Source organism: Colletotrichum higginsianum, chromosome 3, assembly GCF_001672515.1.
Source record: "Colletotrichum higginsianum IMI 349063 chromosome 3, whole genome shotgun sequence".
Lineage (NCBI taxonomy): Eukaryota > Fungi > Ascomycota > Sordariomycetes > Glomerellales > Glomerellaceae > Colletotrichum > Colletotrichum higginsianum.
In genome coordinates this window covers 1,050,590-1,070,179 of record NC_030956.1, presented here as the reverse complement: position 1 = coordinate 1,070,179, position 19,590 = coordinate 1,050,590, and the positions used below count along the sequence as shown (strand labels likewise).

The following is a 19,590-nucleotide window of genomic DNA, read 5'->3' as shown; positions in this document are numbered from 1 at the left end:
GACGAACAGGTTAGTTCGTAAGTGTAGGCTCCCTGTCTGGGGGGGCGGGAGCGCGTTAGGTCGCGCTGTCAGATCAACATGTCTCCGGAGCGAGGCGGGGGAGGTGAGGCGGGGGAGGTAAGGCGGGATAGCAGCTGCAAGGGGGACGAACCACGGCCGACGGCCCTGCATCTCGGCCCCGGGGTGGGTCGGTGGGGAACTCCGGACGACTTTGAGAGGCGGCGGGGGATTGGCCGGCATGCGCCACAGCGGGTGGACGCCCATGTTGTTGGTCCGCGAAAGGACTCGATTTCTATTTGATTGTTTCCCAAGGTTTTTATCTTTCATGCAGGACAGAAAGCGAGACCTGCAGATGAGAGGTTGGAAGACTTGATCCAACGAATGCTGGGGGGTTCGCGTCTTCGGGATTATCAGCCGTTGTCGCGAGGCGCGGCGGGCCCCGATCGCTGACATGCCGTCAACAGAGAGGAACTTGGCAGGCAGCTCATCGCTTGGGGCAAAGCCCAAAGCGGTCCTCCGCGCTGCCGCTGAGCAGCTGGCGAGCCGGCCGAGAAGTCCTATTTCCAAAACCTCCATGTGCTGTCACCTACCGATTCAATAGCCATAGAAGGTATCCCAGTCTGTGTACTTTAATTTGTTAATTATGCAAAAAAAAAAATTCTACATCTTGATCATCACGCGACTACAAAACCATTCTAGCCCTCTGGTGCCGGGCAACGAATAACTTAGTACTACGGGACCGGCCCATTTGCCCAACCGTTATCCCGTTCATGCTCGTCTAGGCAACCCTCCTATTAGAGGTTCAACCCTTCATGAGAGACACCCATCATCTGACAAACCCTTTGGAGATGACTTGGAGAGCGGGCTGGCTGGGTTTTCTGCGGCTGCCATATCAGACAGATTAGTTCAGGGGTGTATTAATCAGCAACAGATTACATTGGAGAAATGCAGTTTCTTCTTTTGTCCAAGGTTGGTGGAGTTTGACATAGGTCGAAGGGAGCTGGAGCATTAGACTTTTTCAGTGTGCCCTTTGCCAAGTCTTTCCTGCATGGGTGGGTGGATGGACAGCGCTTTTACCATGGTGTCCATGTCCTCGCCCCCGAAGATGCCGGTGAAGGGCTTGGTTTGGTAGAGAAGTTTGGCTATCTACAGTTAGGCAGACAGGTAGAAGGCCTGTTGCTTGTGTTGATTGCGTGGTTTGAGACTTGAGGCTGTGAAGATATCAGTAAAGAAGCACGAACCGGCGGTATTCCACACTTGTATCCGTACCTTGCTCCTAGATGTCGCGTGAAGTCCAGGGAAAAAGCCAGGGCACCACTTCTTACGGCGCAAGGCCCAGGTGACACTCCTCTGAAGAAGTATCCGCATCGCTGTACGTCGAATCTTGGGGTTGAAGCCTGACGTCTAGTTATCTCCGTGTGTGTGTTCCCGGAACTGACTTCTAAACTGTGTTTATCTCCGTGACCAAATTTCCGATTTGGGAACCCTCCACCGAAAGTGCTTTGCATCCACTCGGATTTCCTGGTCGGCCGGCCCGAGTTTCTCACCACCGTGGCCGACGGAAGCACCTAGATGACAGCCGCACCGTTGTCCAGCTTGGCTTCCGCGCTACCAACCGCTTGATGTAACCAACCAAGTACCGAAATGCACAGCATCGTTGCTCACTTGATCGCTTCCAATTTAAGCTTCTGTCAATCCTTGTTCTAGCCTAGTCGCCGGGGTCATGCGGAGCGGGTCTTCTAATTGTAGCTATGACGAATTAGGACAAACTGTCATCGAATCGGTCTCCGCGGTGATACATTGGGACAAAATGTCATCAAGTTGCTGTCGAACGACTGCTTACGAAAGTCGGAGCGTTGACGATGCGATGCCAAGTCTAAGATATTAAACTGAGCAACAGACCAAGTATATAAGGCCTGCCCCAATCACACAGTGAAGTAAACTTGAATGCTCTCCATTGCACTCGACAACTAAATCTAATCTCACGATAGAAATGGTCTCACTCACTTTGTCACTTGGCCTTCTTGCGGCGCTGGATTTGGTATCCGCCGTTACCCCATCCTCAATTTTGTTTACTGACGGCACCATCATCGCTTTCGACCAAGAAGCAAACGACTTGAACGTCATCCGCAATGGAAGCGTTCTCGTTCAGCAAGACCGTATAACCGGGATCTGGTCGAGTGGGGAAGCTCCTTCGGTGTCGATCCCTCCCAACACCACGGTCGTCGATGCGGCAGGCAAGATCATCGCCCCCGGTTTTGTCGATACGCACCGTCACGGCTGGCAGACCCTGTTCAAGACCATGTTCTCCAACATCACCCTTATCGAATATTTTCTCCATTTCGGAGAGGCGGCTTCAGCCGGACGCGTTGATGCTGAGCAGGTTTACATTGGCCAGCTTGCTGGCCTTTACGAGTCACTGAACGCGGGTACCACCACCTCGCTCGACCACGCCCATCACACCTGGTCGGATGAGACGTCCTGGGCTGGCCTGAATGCCAGTATTGACAGCGGCGCACGCGTGTTTTGGTCGTACGCCTTCCATGAGGTCGCCAACTACACCATCGCGCAACAGCTCGTTAACTTCCGGGATATTGTGAATGCTTCGCCACAGGCGGATACAGCTGTCGAACTGGGTATCGCTTTTGATAGCTTCGACAACGGCTCTGTGGACCAGGAAACGATTACCTCGGTCATTGACTTGGCGAAGTAAGTCCCCTTAGTACTCTACCTAGCCTAATGGCATAAGACGGTTTCCAAGGCGTCTAACAAGAGATTCACTTCAGGGAAGCCAATATCTCTGTTCTCACAACCCACAGTGGAGGAGGCGTGTATGGAAGTAAGATCCTTGGTCTCAATCTCGCCTGCATTGCCCCCCTCAGTTCTCAAGACGACTAACATCAGTGTGACTTGCAGACGACAATTCTCCCACCACTTTGCAATCTCTGAACATACTCAACACAAGCATCCCCGTCGTGTTTTCGCACGGGTCATACGTCACTTTGAAAGACACGCTGCTTTTGCGGAGCACGAATCAGTTCCTCTCCATCACGCCCGAGTCGGAGATGGGCTTCGGTCTCGGACGCCCGACCAGCAGCATGGCCATGGACCAGGCTGCCCTCGGCGTCGACACGCACGCCTTTTCGTCAAGCGATCTAGTCACCCAAGCTCGCATGTTCCTCCAGACAACGCGCTCCGCTGTCACCGACGAGCTCTTCCGGAAGTGGCAGGCTCCCGGCTCGAACCCCATGAGCGTCACCCAGGCTTTCCTCCTCGCCACCCGCAACGGGGGTCTCGCACTTCATCGTCCGGACCTCGGTGTTCTCAGTGTCGGTGCCAAGGCTGACATCGTGGTATGGGACGGCACCAGCCCCAGCTTGCTAGGCTGGGTTGACCCGGTGGCGGCGATCATTATGCACTCCAACGTCGGCGATGTGGAGCATGTTCTTGTTGACGGCAAGTTCGTGAAGCGGGATCGCAAGCTGGTCGTCGGGGACTATAGCAGCGTCAAGGCCCGATTTCTGGAGGCTTCGAACCGTATCCAGGAGGACTGGAAGCAGATTCCCCGCCCTCAGCTCGGGGACCTCACTCAAGCCGGTGCCCGAATCGTTGATCTCGAGCAGGTGGATGTCACGCCCGGAGATGGCAACGGTTATGGTCAGCTGCATGTTTAAGACTGGCTGTCCAGCGGTCTGAACACACACAGTTGCTGTTAACAGTCGAGGATGTGGCGGGTGGATACTGGTCTTTTGATTACTTGTCATTCAACCATAGACTTCGAGAAACCCTTTAAATAAAGTAATAGACTCGTACGAGCGTTCAAGTGAAGGAGTCTAATCTAATGAGTGGGACCGCGACGCCATTAGCGACGATGGTCCGAGCAATGACCCAGCGTCTCGATATTCTATGAGCGGCGAAACTCCGTACGACGGAGACCAAGGACGAAGATACATATCAAGACGGAGTGCTTTCAACGGATGGCCGTGCTTCCACTGCCGCTTTGTCTCTCTGGCAGAACTCTTAGTTGACGGAGGCAGACAGGCAGGCAAGGGAGCGGGTTAAGGAGCTGGCTTGAATGAAGATTGGGTGGCGCGTTACTGCAATGGGGGGCTTGAGATGTGTTTTCGGGGTAGATGATACTGTCAGGAGTGTTCTTGTCACGACGGGTGTTAGTTGGTCATCGTCATCATTAAGACAGTATTCACCGGAGCATCTATTGTCAACAGGCTCCACAATAGGCTCAACCTCAATCAGTGCTAAGCTGTTACTGTTAGTCAGCTATAATTTACCAAGAGATGCTGCATAAGGGTGCAACTTACAGAACTCTGTAATGTAGAGGTGCTTTGCTATTTGGTTCCTTGCTGTACAGGCCCATCTGGGTGCCGTAGCAGGTACTCGGCAGGGCAGTATCTAAACTCACAGGTGAATCGCAGAGCTCCTCAAAGGCCGTAGCGGTTGTACCTTGTTTGTAAAAATCCACTTGGTAGTGTTTGGGATCTTAGCAAGACGGGGTAACACATAGGACACCTTTGTTATCATATCTGCACTGATTCGACTACTTGACCTGTACGCAGATACTTCAGTTGGGATCATCCCTTGTTTCCCTGCACCTTTTTCATTGTTTATCCTTTTAGCTCACTGGCTCAGCGAATGAACAGACCTAGGCTATCTCATATCTTGTTTAGCTGTCCTTACTAATAATTGATCGCCTGCAGGCAGAAAGAATCTAAGATTAAACTGCAGAGCTGAAAAACCAGACATAGAGGTCAACAAAAGCGGTTTGTTTGATTGGCTTTCACCTTTGTCGTTTGTTACTCAAAAGGAAGGAGCGGTAGGTAAAGGCCCACGCATTTGGAACGGCTAGGCAACTTCCCATCTCAGGTTCACCTTTTCTTTTCCCATCACTACTTCACTCTCTTTTCTCAATTGCAAAGTCTTTGCTCAACTTCTTCTCTTACCTCCCAGATTGTCCCCCTAGATATCTTCCTCCACATCTCTTCCTCTCGATATTTGCCTCCGGGTTCCCCCCAGCACCACCGTCGTATCGCATTCGGCCTTTTTCGCCGGCCACCATGGCTCAAGCAGGACCAGCAGCTGCAAACATGCCGGCTCTCACTCCGCAACATCGCCTTCATCTTCGCCAGCTTTTGTCTTGGTATCAGGATCAGAACATTCCGGCGCCCGTCAAAAGCATCATGTCCCACGAGCAGTTCTTCGATGCTCACTGGCTCTTGGGCGATGGGGATTTTCGTGAGCACCGTCGCGAGACTTTTCCGCCAGCTTGGTCAACTCCTGCCGGCATCCAGGGCGCCCTAACTACGTTGGCTCAAATCACCCACAGACGGGTTCCAGATTGGGCGCCTTCCAGAGTTCTTGGCCTAGGTCCCCCACCCGGACTCCGAGTTCGGGCTAACAGGACCTGGAACATCCATGAACACAATCCAGCGTACGATCCCGATCACAACCAGGCCGTCCCACCATCCTTCGACATCACCGGAAGTCAACAGCAACAACATGTCTACAAGGGTTTCGTGTACAAGTGCGCCGACTTGGCACTTTGTCTCTTAATGACACCCAGAAGCCGCGGAGAGCTTGAATCTCTTATCAAGGACATCGTCGGTCACTGGAATCGGCTTGGACAGGCTCACATTTACCCTCATGACTTCCAGACTCCTCAGGATGACAGAAAGCATGCGGAGTTTGTCATTTCATTTCTTCAAAAGCTAAACCACCTCTTTCCACAAATTGTTGTTGACACCAACGAGAAGCTGGGTGGATCCGAAGCCGAGACAACTCGTCTGCAGTGGCTATTACAAGGGATGAATTGGCGAGACTACAACCCCCAGAACGCATGCACAATTGCAGTCAACGAAATGGTCAGATTCTAAACTTTCTCTTTCGGCCCAGAATCAAGCTAATTCTTTTTGCTAGATGATCTTTGCCGCGAGAGATGCCGGTCGAGCTGCAATGAACCCTCGGATTGCCCACTCCACGCGCCAGATTGCTTTGACGAATTGGGTCAACCTCATGTTCATCATGACCATTGGCATGGCACATGAGTACGTCCATTGCATCGTTGGTGCTATGAGAGCCGGAATATCGCCCAGTACGCCTCTGCGGGTTCACTTCGATTTGGATGAAATGAAGGCGAAAGACGAGGAAAACCTCTTGCCAGTTGAGGCGGCCTGGATGAACGCTCCGGACTTGGATCATATACCTCCAGGGTTTGAGCAGGAATTGACTGGCGAATCCGGCTTCGCATGGGAAGCACGTGTTCTTGGAGGAAGGGTCGTGAACTGCTCGGTAAAATCCCTGGAGCTCCCTGGCACGGATCCGAGAACCTCTTCCGGAGCGCCTCATCTTGTCTAGAGAACAAGCGATGGAAGCCGCAAAGGACAGAAGTTCAAGAGAAGCTACATCGAAAAATTTATCAACATCGGTAAGATTCGAGCTATCGTTCCCCTCTTGTGGGTCATGCTAACATTGCGCGCTGTTAAGCTTTCCTCAGACCCAACGAGGGAATGCTCCCAGTCACCCCTCAGCATCGAACCCAGACGATCATCGACGTCTCAATTATCAACACAAAGGACATGACTAAACTTAGATGTCCTCTAGACGAATCATTGTCTGAAGGCTAGTATTAGGTAGAACTGGTTTGGGGTTTTGGGGCCGGCAAGGATGGAGAGGCGTACTGTGTCTTGCATGAACAGGCAGTCTACGATGGCAAGCATCGATGAATAATAGTACCAGGCTTACTTTTTAGGCAGTAGTTTAGAAAGAAAGAGGCTCGTTGTTCATGAAACGTACTATTCGCCGCGAAAGGACTTGGCTGGCTTATTAGGTTTGCATGTGCGTTGGTACAACTCCACGGGCAAGGAGGCCTATTTGCGAGTGAGTCATACCTACTGCATCACGAACTCTTTTTACACACGTAACCTTGGTGTCTCTTATGAGTCCTGTACAAATACCAACCCATCCCCTCCGTTCTCCCTCCCGGATTCTTGATCTCTTATACTACATAGACATCAGTAACACCCGCTCAGTACACTCAATATTTTATATTCCCCCGACAACCAAGCGTCTCTAATGCAGCCACAAACTCCGATATTCAAAACCATTGAGCCAAAAACAAGGCCCAGATGGTTCTCATTAATACCACGCGAGGTGCTCCTCATGATTGCAGACCAGCTATGCACACCATCACAGGTGGCCTTTGCGTTAACCTGCAAGTACTTTTTTACAACACTCTGCCCAACTCACCAATTCCCACCACCAAACATGGACGATCTACTTGCTATTCTCCTACTATTAGGGAGAGATATGCCGAAATGGTTCCTATGCTTTGGGTGCAAACGGCTGCTGCCCTTGAAGCAAAATAACGAGGGTAATCTGCAAGGACAGCTTCACACAAACTGTGATTCCAAGCTTCAAATTGTCCGCGAGTTCCTTCATCAACGCCCAATAAGGCGGCGTCCTATTGGAAGCTGCCGCGGAGTTAATTCTCTTCATCGCTGGATCGAGAGCCTAAGTCTTGTGACTTGGAGACCAGCGGTTAATGGGCTGGAACGTGGTGTTCCTGAAATCACCTTCACCGAGGGCCATCTTATCATGAACCGGCATTTTTACGGAACAGCTCATGGATTACCTACTCAACATCTCGAAAGCATATTTGAGTTCGAAAGATCTATCCCCTTAGACAATGGAGAGATCAAAACACGCCACTTCCCGCTTGACGCCTATCTCCGTAGCAAGAGATACAACTTGCGGCCGCTACGTCAAAACACATTACAAGCTGCCACACGTTGGACATTTACCCACGAAACCTCTGCGAAGGTGCTAGATGACGAACTGTATATTTGCCGTCATCATGATATAAACGGGCCTCCGTGCTGCACGACCGACTTCTCTAGGGTTATTGATAGTCTCGAGCTCCCCGTGTGTCGACACATTCTTGGCTCCAGCAAGATGCCTAGTCTGCGTTTCTGGGAACAAGGCAACACTTGCATCCCCGAGCTCCAAAGCATACGGATATCTGCAACCGAGCCTCAATTGGATGTACATCCGGACAACGGAGTCGGCTCATGTAGGAGGTGCTTTACCGACTATGAAATCGCCATTGAAAGAGGCGGGGACCAGAGAAAATGGAGTTTGAAGCTCACCACCTATCACAAGCTTGGAAGTTTCCGCACGCTCAAAGATGACGCCTGGCTTGGGCTGATACAAACCACCCGTCCAAGAATTCTTCCGGAATTCCATGGAAAGGCTCCTGCAGGAGGAGTTCGCAAAAAATGGCTCCAAGACCGGGGGAAAACCTCAACAGCAGCAGGAGAGCGCAGCAATTCGGAAACCAGCACACATGCTGGCCCACTCCCAAGTTGGCTTTCTTCTTTTAGTTTTATGGTTAAACGGCGCTATTCTCGCTTTGATGGCCCGAGTTTTGATTCATGGCTGGCATATCGCAAAGCTGTCGTCATGTGCTATTCGGGTCAGGGTGAGGAGGGCAGACCAGGCTCAGTTACTTATCGTGGAACAAAATCCGTAGGGGAGATTTTAGACTAATGAACGTTTGAAGATTTCTGATTTGGGTAACGGGACAAGATCCATCTGTATGTTACTATGAACGAGACGAGGATTTTGATCCACTTGGATTAGCCTCAAGACTAGTGTATGTGTTTGCTTTAACAACGCTCAGTTGAGGCTTTGGAGTAGTCGTTAGAACTTGAAAAAGGCAGAAACATCTTGATTCGTATAACCTAATGCCTAAGACCTGGTTGAACGATCAAAGCCAAGCTACTAACACTTCAGCTTTTTGTGTAGGGGATGACAAAAGTGAAAAGGGGTTTCACTGAAAACAATGCTTCCGGATCAAGGAGTGGCTTCGAGGGCCTTCAGGAGTAGTAGGCTCGTGGAGATACGACCTTCAATTGTTAATTATTCTCGCCCAACAGTGATCATTAGTGCTTGACTGGTTTTAACAGAATGCCGTTTTGAAAGTGCTATATACTGGTTACAATGTAGCAAGAGCGTTCGATGTAATGTCTACGGTGATTGTCTTGGCATCTGTTTGGACAACGAAACCTTTATAATTACTAACCGTGAGTACTTGAGTACTCAAAAAACGCAAAAAGACATACAACACCAGGTATTCGCTGGTCGTCACCGACCCAACTACTAATCCGGCCCTCACTGGCTTATCTATGGGAGAGCGGACGGGATCCCGAGTTCTCCAGTGGGTATGGTCGTATGTGATGGAATCAATGGCAACACCAGCTTATATAAGTCAACATACCCACTTCCTGGCCCCCCCCCCTTCCTGGCCCCCCCAGCCCCACCAAGCTACACCAAAAGGTGCTACTTTTTACTACACCCTTAATTAATTACCTAAAAAGACTATAATAAAAAGAAAACTATATATAAGTAGATATTTAAGTATAGTTTATAGAAATATATAAATTAAGTAGTATAGTATACTTACTACTTAGAAATAGTAGTATTAGTAAAAGTATAAAGTTTTATATAGTATTTTCTACTAAAGTATTAACTACTATAACGTAGTTCACAAGTGAGTGAGCCACACAAGTGAGTGAGCCACTTTTCTACTACCCGTACAACAATGTGTAAGAGAAATCAACCACAACGCCTTAAATTAATTTAAACTATTTAGAATCCTCTTCTTCAGAGGTAGATTCAACTTTCTGACATGTGCGAGCATTATGTCCAGTCTCTCCGCAGATGCCACATCGTCGCGCGCGCGTTTCTGTCCTCCTCGCACGACCACTACTTTGACCTGTTTCTACCTGTAACTGCTCTGTTACATCAATTTGAGACTTTATATCTTTTGCCTGATTGATTGTAAGTGTTCCACCTTTCTGAAGCTGTTTTTTTTTCGTACGGCGACGGCGGCTCATACGCTCATTTGCCTCTTGATACTCAGTCATTTGTGCCTGCATCAAAACCTGGTTATGGGCTACCACCATAATTCCTTTCTTCAGCTGCTGCATATACCCAATAATTGACGTTGGGGAGCTATTCTGATGTCGTACGATGCGATTCGTAATAAAATCAGAATGTGAATCGAATTCAATTGGGTTGTTTGGCGTCTTTGGGACCCAAGCTGCTGGTAAGCCAGCAGAAGAACCTGGAGGTGATGGCGTACGAAGCTTCACATCTAGCTGTGAAATCACATGTTCCGGATCGTACGGGACAAGGCCAGTTGCTCTAAAGCCTGCTTGAATGTTTGATGTTGTCATTGCCTTGTCGTACGCCTTATAAAAGGCTGGGAGGAAGTCTTCCTTTGCAATATGCGTAATGTGCACCCGCATAAGGACCTCAATTTCTTGGCCGTACGCCCGTTTTAAGGGACTAAAGCACCCAACATCAAGCGGCTGGAGCTTGTGCGATGAATGAGGGGGCATACAGAGCGTAATAATGTTCTGCTCCTTGCAGTATAGCTCAAAATCGACAGAATGGTGGCTTTCGTGGCCATCAAGGATGAGGAGGCGGTAAGCACCCTTCGTACGACTCCTTGTATGGAAATCAAAGTGCTGTACCCATTCTAGGCCTTTCTCATTTGTCGTCCAACCATTTTCTGTAAGTGTAATTACCCAGTCGGGTGGGAGGGGGCTGTTGCACGTCCAGGAGTCAAGATGGACCTTGCCTGCAAAGATGATGTACGGCGGGATAGAATAGCCGCACGACCCAATGCCCTGGATTACTGTAACCCATTCCTGATTCCCTTGTTGTGCTCCTCTTGGCTTGCCACGTCGTTCAGAGGCTGTAACAACCATTTCAGAGGACATCTTGCCCATCGCAAACCCAGTCTCATCAAAGTTATAGATATCGGTATCGTCTATCCCGTACTTCGCAATTGTGTTTCGTACGAGGGAAAACCACGCGCGATACGCGTCCGGATCTTCGCAGAGGACTCTCTGATAGTCGATTCTTCGATTAAAACGCGTCTGGAGCTCAGGTCGTCGTCGTACGAAGTTTGAGGCCCAGTTTGTTCCGACGCGTCGCGCGCCGCGGTCGCGAAGCAGTCGATCGGCCATTTCTCGAACAGCACTAAGGCGTGGCGAAAATGCTCGCGAATCCAGGTCAACGATGTATCGTACAATGGTCTCCTCTTCGTACGAGGTTAAATTCTGGCAGGGTGGTCGGATATCGCGTCTGGCAGGTTGGCCATGGTATCGTCGTTGGAGGGTTGCACGAGATACTTTGTAGTGAGATGCAGCCTTTCGCACGCTTAATTTTGGGTCGGATCTGAGCGCATTTAGCGCTAGGACTAAATCGCTTTCATTTGAATGTTGTACCATAGTTGTAGGTGGAGAAAAATAAAGGGAAAAGTAGGTTGTACGAAATTCTAGAAAAGTGGCTCACTCACTTGTGTGGCTCACTCACTTGTGAACTACGTTATATACTATTATAAATTATATAGAATTTATATTATTTAAAATAATATTTATATAAACTATATATAGAAAGTAAGCTATCTTTATAGCTTTATAATAGTAGTAATAGTAAAGTTATTCTATAATAGAGATCTTACTAGTAAAAGTTTACTATTATAAAATACTTATTATAGACTAAAACTATTATTAATATATATAATAAGCTTTATTAAGTTAATATAGTAACTATAGTCTACCTTAAATCTATATAGTAAAGTAAAAGTAGAATTTATACTACTATACTAAAATAATAGTATAATAAGTAATAGTAGTAAATTATATAGAAAATCTAACTTTTATTTTTATAGTACTATTTCAAGCTTATCTTACTATTAATTTATTCTTTTTATTTTTTTATTTATAATTTAAGTTAAGATCTTTAAAATAATATTTTTTTTATTTTTGTAGCTCTTTTAGGCAATTAATTAAGGGTATACTAAAAAGTAGTACCTTTTGGTGTAGCTTGGTGGGGCTGGGGGGGCCAGGAAGGGGGGGGGGCCAGGAAGTGGGTATGTTGACTTACCAATTCAACTTCGGCTTGGTAGAAAGCGAATGGGAACATAAAGCCACTCCATGATGCCCTGTCAAGTTGAAGAACCACATGACGTCGACGGCGATCCTGCGAGTCTCTCGATCCACTATGTCTCCCGTCGCTTCTCGTAGTATCGTCCCTTGTGGACCTCTCGCCATCTCCACCTCCTTTGCTGCGGCTTCCTCGACGAGACGCCTTAACATCCAGTCTCTCCACCAGCCTCACTATCCGAAAAGACCATCGAGCCGCTGCAGTTTGACATTTTTTCAGTTCAAAAACGGGACTTGTTTCTCTTGCGTTGCTGTTTACCTCAACTTCGAAGCGATGGCCTGCTTGATTCATGCGCTACTGCAACCAGCTGACGCGGATGATTCAGCAATTGTAGAGGCATTTGCATGCTTTGTGACATCAGTGCATCTTTAAACTTGTCGGTTTGTTTAAGCCTTCTGAAACATAAACTCTAGGAGAGGTTTGGCCCAGAGTCCAGCTCTTTGAGATGCGGCGTGGGACTAAGAAGATCGGTTGCGGGAAAATATCAAACGTCACTATTTGGCCATAACCATTGTTGACCATAACTCAACTCGAAGATAAATTTTGGTTGGGAAACTTCCATAACACATCTCTCATGCTTTTACTGCAGGGACCTTGCGAAGAAATATGACTGTTACCTGTGGAAGAAATCAATGGAAGAAGAGGTCCGTCTGCTTTCCATTGGAAGTAGATTCACATTGAACGCTGAGCAACAGTGAGGCAATTGCTGATCGGTACACAAACGTGGAATGGTAACATAGTTGACTGGCTGAATTTATGTACCCTATGCTTTGTCTCAAGCAATTTTGCCATGCCGCAACTGGCTCATGTGCGGAAAGAAAAACGCTGCCTTCCAATATCAGTAGGTGAAGTGTAATCTACGGTACACATCTCTAAAAGAGAGACACAATGAACTTGTTCCAAATATGTGTAGGAATTTCAAACATAAGGTATCATGTAGCTAACTGTCAGGAAATAAAAGACCACCACGTCCTTATTTTAAGCCAACCCATTGCGTTGTCATTAAGTCCGACTCGTCTCATGCAGCACTCTCTAAGAGTAAGAGATGAACAGTCCATTCTCGGCATCGTCCTGCATGAACACCCGTCCGTCCTGTCCGCTGTTGAGGTTGACTGCCAGCTCCACGACGATCCTCTCCTCACACTTGACACTTGGTCCGGCGTGCGTGGCGGGCGCAGAGAAGTCGGGCTGGTCCCAGAAAGTGAAGTCCATGCCTGAAGAGAACTCGCTGCCCTCCTGGAACGGCGCAATGGTCGTGGGGTTGATCAGGACATCGCTGCCTTTCGTCCACGTTGGGAAGCCCTCGGCCTTGAGCTGGCGCGAGGAGACGAGGCCGCTACCATCGACGCGGAAGATGCGGGTTTCGACCGGACCCTGGCGCCAACCGAGCGAGCAAGTCTTGGCCGCCGCCGGAATGCCGGTGAATACGACGACCTGGCGGGTGATGTTGGAGTGGAGGTCGAGATGCGGGACGTTGTCCGTGGGGTGGTTGGGTTGAGAGTCCGACTGGTAGATGTTGAAGTGCTGGGGATGGGCGATCACACCCGGGGTCACAGTTTGAGAGCATTCCCGAGGTGTGTGGGGCAGAGACGCAGCAAGAGAAAGGATGCTGGCCAGGGCGAGGAAGATCTTGGAAGACATTTTGTAGCGGTGAAGGGTTAACCGAGAAAATGTACAAGGCAAATTGAAGGAAGATGAAATGCGATGGAACTCTGGAGGTTGTAGGCGGCGGTCTGGATGTTGAACGATGAGATGGTGATGGTTGCTGGTATGAAATTGATCTGGGAATCACTTTGGCCTTATATCATTTCCCCGGCGATGTGAAATGCTAGAGTCGTTCACGATGGCCTCAAAATTGCTATCCTCGGCGGGGCTGGAGTTGGAGATAGGCATCCCTCCAAGTGTTACGACAGGGCTCAGCTCAGGTGCCAGGCCTAGCTCGAACGGCTTTTGGCAGCACAGGGCCTGAACAGCCCCAATCCTCACGAGTCCGCCAAGGTGTCGGCAGCAACGAACTATAGGCCGAGCTTTCACCCAAATAAGCATAGTTATAGGCTTCCGTCAATGCTGTTTGACTTCGCCCCACAGAAGCTCCAGATGAACCGAAGAAGGATCCAACGACCTGCAGCTGATCCTGGACCTGCACGTGTTGGACATGAAGCCTGATGTGAGTGGGAGACTTGTGCACGGGTGGGAAATGCCATGAGGACCAGGGTCTAAATTTAGTCGTCAGCATTGGCGGGGGAAGAAGGATTTACAGGATGGCTTGGTGGGAGGCTGAGGCTTACACACTTCCGCCTAGAGTGGATGCGGCCTCGGCTCAAGTCCGATTGATTTGCATCGCGTCCGAGATCCGTAGGAAGAATATTCTTTTACAATCTTTATGAACCTGGTGTTATTCCGAAGACAATGTTTTGTCCAGCGTGACTGTGTTCATTCATGTAAACCATCAATCTGCCTATTCCCTAGGTATCGATGGTATCTGCATGTTTAGACGGGCAACATGAGTAGAAGCCGGTGTGACTTCGACAACGTCCTCTGCCTTGGTCATCCGCCCGAAGCATATGGAGCGATGCCTGTAAATCGACGAGGAATTCTTCGCCAATCATTTGGTTGTATCAGCTCAGCTAGAAACGTCGACGAATAAGAAACAGCCGATAAAGTGCATGATATGCAACAGAAAGGAGTCAATAAATATGCGTTCGTCATCGCAACATGCGGTTGATTCCTCTTTTTGTCCTCACCTGTACTCGGAACCATATATTCAGCTTAATCAATGACCTCAACGCAGGCGCCCGCTCAATTAGAGCATGTTCTCCAACAACTCGTCAACAATCTAGCCGACTTGCACAAGGTCTTGTCTGACCAGCAGAAGCCTTGCCACACTGAGAATGAGCAAGTGACTGCCCTAGATGCTCCGGAGCCTGGAAACGAGGCGGAAGGATTAACAACAACACCACCGCTCGAGACTGCAACAGCGTTTTGTGCAGCATCGCCAACCGATCCAAACCGCTCTGACGAGGACGCTCCTGTGGGGGACTTGACGGGCGCAAGATCAGATGTTGCCGAGGATGCTGTAGTGTCTGAACCGCCGCAGGCCGATGCTTTCGTCCGCTTGCCAAGAAATCTTGATGAGTGGATCGTCAGTCCTCTTCCCAACGGCATCCGCCTGAAGGTGTTCCAAGCTAGTGGTACAAAATGGCTCCAGGACCATCCTTTATTTGGTTTGATGACATTGAAACTAGACTTGAAGAAAGCCGGCGCTTCAAGGTCCATTCTTGAGGAATACACAGAAGACCCCATCCACATGGGCTTCTGGACACAGTACCTTGAGTCAGTATACGCAAACTACACGTACTACGTCAGAACCAAGTTTCAGTTGGTCGATATTCCAGCCCTTGAAGGGTTAGATGCGCGCGCACTCTACGTGTGCGTCAGATCTAGGATCCGCAGCTTCTGTCAGACCAACTTCAAAACCATCCATCACGGGAGTCGCCAGCTTTTTCTCCCAGATGTGGGACCATCAAGTTCCGGGGGCGTGTGCTACTCCGTAAACCCAACTGGGAGACACTTGCCCTTGAGCCCAATTGTTTGTTCAACACCCTCATAGTAAGCCACGGCGGGTCTTCCTTGGACTAACAGTACTGCAGGATCGTGGTGAAACATCTCTGGGAAAAGTCTGGTACGTTGAGATATTTGCTTTCCTCATTCACACTGTCACAATAGCGTGGTAGTAACAGTTGTCGACGGAACAGGATGGTGAAGTCACGAGTCCTCAGGAGATCGACACTGAGCATACCCGTGTTGGCCTCTCTATCAAGTTGGCTTTCACCTGCAAGCTCCGAACAAATCATTCAAATCATTTCGTCCTACATCCTTCCTCGCCACATTGCAATGCACCAACGGTCGCTTTATTCAACATTTCCACGGCCGTCCACTCCGGCAGAGTCAGCTCCCAAGTCTGCGAGATTCATCTTCAACATAAGCTATTGGGTTCCGATGATACATTTCCCGGATATAGAAGATCAACAATCACATGAAGAAGGTCTATTGATATGCAGGGAGCTCGGTAGTATTTTTGGGCCGCAACATCTCGCAGACGCTTCTGACACCGATTCCACTCAACAACAATTTCGACAAACCGGACCAATCGCATCAGTTGCAGATATCATAGGAGGGTTAGGGTATACAGTGACAGACCACCTCTTTTTCCTCTTGAGGCGGCTCAATTCTATCCCGCTAGCAAAGTATTCTACGTTGCAGCGCACACAAACCACGGTCAAGGAGAAGTGGAAAGATCTTATGTCGGACGGACGGAGATCTACAGTCCTTGAAAGAAGATCAACGGTGGTGACGACTTTGAATGAGATTTCACCGCACTCCAAATACACCATTGTCATATTATCCGACGACAAAGTGGAACAGAAGTCTTCTTCGGATGCACTTGACCGGCTGTTGAGCAGTTGCGATGGCATAGGAGAACCCGCAAGACCCTCTGGAATCAGCCACCATTTGCTCTTGGTGAATACAACAATGAGTACCTGGGAACAATACTGGCACGAGATTCTGGATGTCATCGAGGTTGAAACTTCCATACAGGTGAGTTCATTCTTTTCTCGTGAGAATCTTACGTTGATTTGATCTCGACCTGGCTATTTCCTAACTTCTTCTTGCACCATGCCTTGAAATATCAGAAAACATTTAATACTCATGTACTTGCAGATGCACGAAATCCAGGACACCCAACGATTGGATGAACTGATGTTCGATCGGTCATTCAAGCTTTCCAAGAAATACTTCTCACTGCTCCAGTTTCTCAAAATTGCTTCTAAGTCCGTGGAAGAACCTGCGTCCAATTTTGGAGCGAGTCACCGGCACTTTCTCGAAATAGTGGCATCTGCCGCTCAAAACATACACGACGAAGAATGGGACGGCGTGAAAGACAGGTGGAATCATGTCGCTACATCAGTCGGTGAAGCGACGAGAAGGATTCAGGACCGCATCGAGCATCTGATAGAAGAAGTCAAGACCCATCAAGAAAGTGTAAGAAATGTGCTTCTGGAGCGGTGGTATTGCCATCTTCAACAGCCCTCGCTGATACTTCTCTAGATGTTCAACGCAACATCGTTGCGAGAGACGAACAACGGCATGGCACTGAATAGATCTGTTTACGTGCTCACTGCCGTTACGATTTTGTATGCTCCAGTCGGATTCATGGCGGTACGTGTTGAAGATCTATACCCGACGGTTTGATTACAGCAAGACACTAAAGTCGTTCTCAAGACGTTTTGGGCCCTTCCATTTCTGAATAGCCCCGCCGAAGATGGGCAGACTAAGGTGCCCCATGGATTTCGGACAAGCTTCATCACAGTCCCTCTCCTGACCTACTTCTTTTCTGTGTTTGTATCCCTCTTCTTCGGATCTTCGCGATTCCGCAAGATTACAAGCCAGGTTGCCCAAGGCTACTGGGCGTATTACTCTGAATTTTTTGGACCTCTCAAGTATGGCCGAGACATCCTCTTAAAGTACACGGAACCTTTTCGACTTGCGGTACGAGAGATCCATCGGCAGAGGGCAACGGTCATATTTGCCCCAGCTCGAGCTCGGACTCAAGACATCACGAGGACGAGGGAAGCCGGAAACCGGACGCAGCTAGGTTCCGAAGGGGTTTGAATTGGAGGTTCTTACATCGTGTGATATGTTTGGTTTCACGGCTTTTCGCAGAGAGATCTTGGGACGCTCTCAGAATAGACCGTGTGCCTCGTTTGTTCGGTCAGCGTACTTATGGGTTGCCTTTCCTAGAGGCCGTCTATAGAATATCTCACAAGAAGATTGCGCGTCGCCAGATCGAGAACACCATGAACATCATGTACTCATTTGGTCATAGCATTGATTGCGTAACCAAAGAAGAAATTGTTAATATGCTGGACTGTTCAAGTTCTCAGGCACGAAACAGCCACTTACTCTGACGCTGTTGCCAAGACGCCTGGCTCATACTCCTTCAAATGAGTGACGGGGGCAGGACCATAAACAAGTTATAAGCCTCCGATAAAGGCAAGAGATTGCGATTAATTCATGCCACTTAAGATATAGTTGAAAGGATTTGCTGTTATAAATCGATTCGCTACTTTCAGACCGCGGCTGGATATCCCGAGACGAAATGGCCCCAAGTCCCCAAGCCCCAAACAAATACAAACGCCGGCGTAATATTTGCGAGCGGGAATCTTTTGCCCATCGTCCTATATCCAGCTTGAGATTCCAACAAGCCCTGCTCCAAGAACGAATCATGGGTCGTTGAACGGGGGGACCGGCTGATTCGGATGCTTGTCCTTGATGTGCTATCGACAAGAGTAAAATGTTAGCAACCAGGCCTCTCCGTCTCTTTTGTTCTTCCTCCTCCTTCTCTTGTTCGTTTTCAATTCGCAAAACATCATCACAGACGTGGGGCTGGGGAGGGGAGCGACTTACCCGGGTGCGAGTCCGCTTGGCCTGGTAAAATTTCCCGCAGCCAGGAAAAGAACAGTAATACCTAGGGCGACCATCGTCTTCGTTATCGTCGCCGCCTCTACCGCCTCCGCCGCCTCCGCCGCCTCCGCCGCCGCCGGAGCTGCTAGGCCTTGGTCCGGGGCCGTTGCCGTTGCCGTTGTCGTTGCCGTTGCCGTTGCCGCCATTTCCTCCATTTTCGCCGTTATCATCATCGTCGTCGTCGTCGTCGTCATTATTGTCATCCTCTTGTTCATCAATGTTACCATCGTTGTCATTGTTGTTGTCGTTGTCATCATCGATGTTGACGTTGATATTGCCCTGGTCATCATCCTCGTCGTCGTCATCGTCATTATTGTTGCTTTCACCGCCGTTGGCATCGCCTTGGCCGTCGATATCCATCGCGTCCTCTTCGTCCTTTCTCATCTGCGCCCCCCATGCCTGCGCGAACTCGTTGTTAAGCTCGGCGAGGGCGCCGAGCGTCGTGACCTCGAACTGGATCCAGGGGACCGAGGCGGTGTTGGAGAGAATGCAGAGGTCGTCCCGGATCTTCCGCTCGAGAGACCTGGTGTCGGGGTTGGACGGGCCGGATGAGGAGCCAGAGGGAGAGCCAGACAAGGGCATCGTTGGCTTTTTGGTTTGCTGCTGCTGCCGTGGGCCGTGGTGACCTGTTATATACGCGGTTGTGCGGTGAAGAAGACGAGCTGCTTTTAAAGTGATAAGACTCGTTGCTATAAAATAAAATATATGCTGTCGGGATGTCGTCGTGTTGTTGTTGCTATTGAGGGCGGGCGTTCTGATGACGAGGTGAAGTTAAGGGACCGAGTCGACTGGGCCGGTCATATAGTTTCCTTCAGTTCGCTCTGAACGATGATCTCTTTCGGAATCTTCTAGATAACTCAAAGACCAAGGTATAGATCCAAAAACCAAAGCTGTGGACAACACCCGGAGTTCACAAAGGCCATTGTGACCCGGAGCACATGGCGTCTCGAGAGGGCTGGGCAAGAACAATCCGCAGTAGAACAAAGACGAGATGAGAACAGCAAAAGTACATTGTGAGTTGGTAGAAGGAACACA

The 19,590-nt window shown here is 49.2% G+C and overlaps 5 protein-coding genes across 5 annotated transcripts; 3 read left to right on the top strand and 2 right to left on the bottom strand.

The window, feature by feature from the left end:
- Window positions 1-1,993: 1,993 nt before the first annotated feature.
- On the top strand, window positions 1,994-3,674 carry CH63R_03878 (Amidohydrolase; the record flags this gene model as incomplete). The annotated part of the gene is made up of 3 exons (XM_018298853.1): window positions 1,994-2,709; window positions 2,787-2,839; window positions 2,917-3,674. 3 exons carry the CDS (start codon window positions 1,994-1,996, stop codon window positions 3,672-3,674), a joined length of 1,527 nt encoding a protein of 508 aa, XP_018160099.1.
- A 1,398-nt stretch (window positions 3,675-5,072) lies between these two features.
- Window positions 5,073-8,559, top strand: CH63R_03877 (uncharacterized protein; the record flags this gene model as incomplete). Its single annotated transcript, XM_018298852.1, has 5 exons — window positions 5,073-5,250; window positions 5,446-5,876; window positions 5,932-6,303; window positions 6,751-6,891; window positions 7,165-8,559. The coding sequence occupies 5 exons, from the start codon at window positions 5,073-5,075 to the stop codon at window positions 8,557-8,559; spliced, it is 2,517 nt and encodes an 838-aa protein (XP_018160098.1).
- A 4,503-nt stretch (window positions 8,560-13,062) lies between these two features.
- Window positions 13,063-13,671, bottom strand: CH63R_03876 (uncharacterized protein; the record flags this gene model as incomplete). The annotated part of the gene is made up of 1 exon (XM_018298851.1): window positions 13,063-13,671. One exon carries the CDS (start codon window positions 13,669-13,671, stop codon window positions 13,063-13,065), a length of 609 nt encoding a protein of 202 aa, XP_018160097.1.
- A 1,135-nt stretch (window positions 13,672-14,806) lies between these two features.
- Window positions 14,807-17,686, top strand: CH63R_03875 (uncharacterized protein; the record flags this gene model as incomplete). Its single annotated transcript, XM_018298850.1, has 8 exons — window positions 14,807-15,459; window positions 15,543-15,639; window positions 15,681-15,712; window positions 16,092-16,629; window positions 16,753-17,073; window positions 17,140-17,250; window positions 17,290-17,580; window positions 17,627-17,686. The coding sequence occupies 8 exons, from the start codon at window positions 14,807-14,809 to the stop codon at window positions 17,684-17,686; spliced, it is 2,103 nt and encodes a 700-aa protein (XP_018160096.1).
- A 628-nt stretch (window positions 17,687-18,314) lies between these two features.
- CH63R_03874 (uncharacterized protein) lies at window positions 18,315-19,137 on the bottom strand (the record flags this gene model as incomplete). Its single annotated transcript, XM_018298849.1, has 4 exons — window positions 18,315-18,368; window positions 18,499-18,519; window positions 18,600-18,637; window positions 18,780-19,137. The coding sequence occupies 4 exons, from the start codon at window positions 19,135-19,137 to the stop codon at window positions 18,315-18,317; spliced, it is 471 nt and encodes a 156-aa protein (XP_018160095.1).
- Window positions 19,138-19,590: the final 453 nt, after the last annotated feature.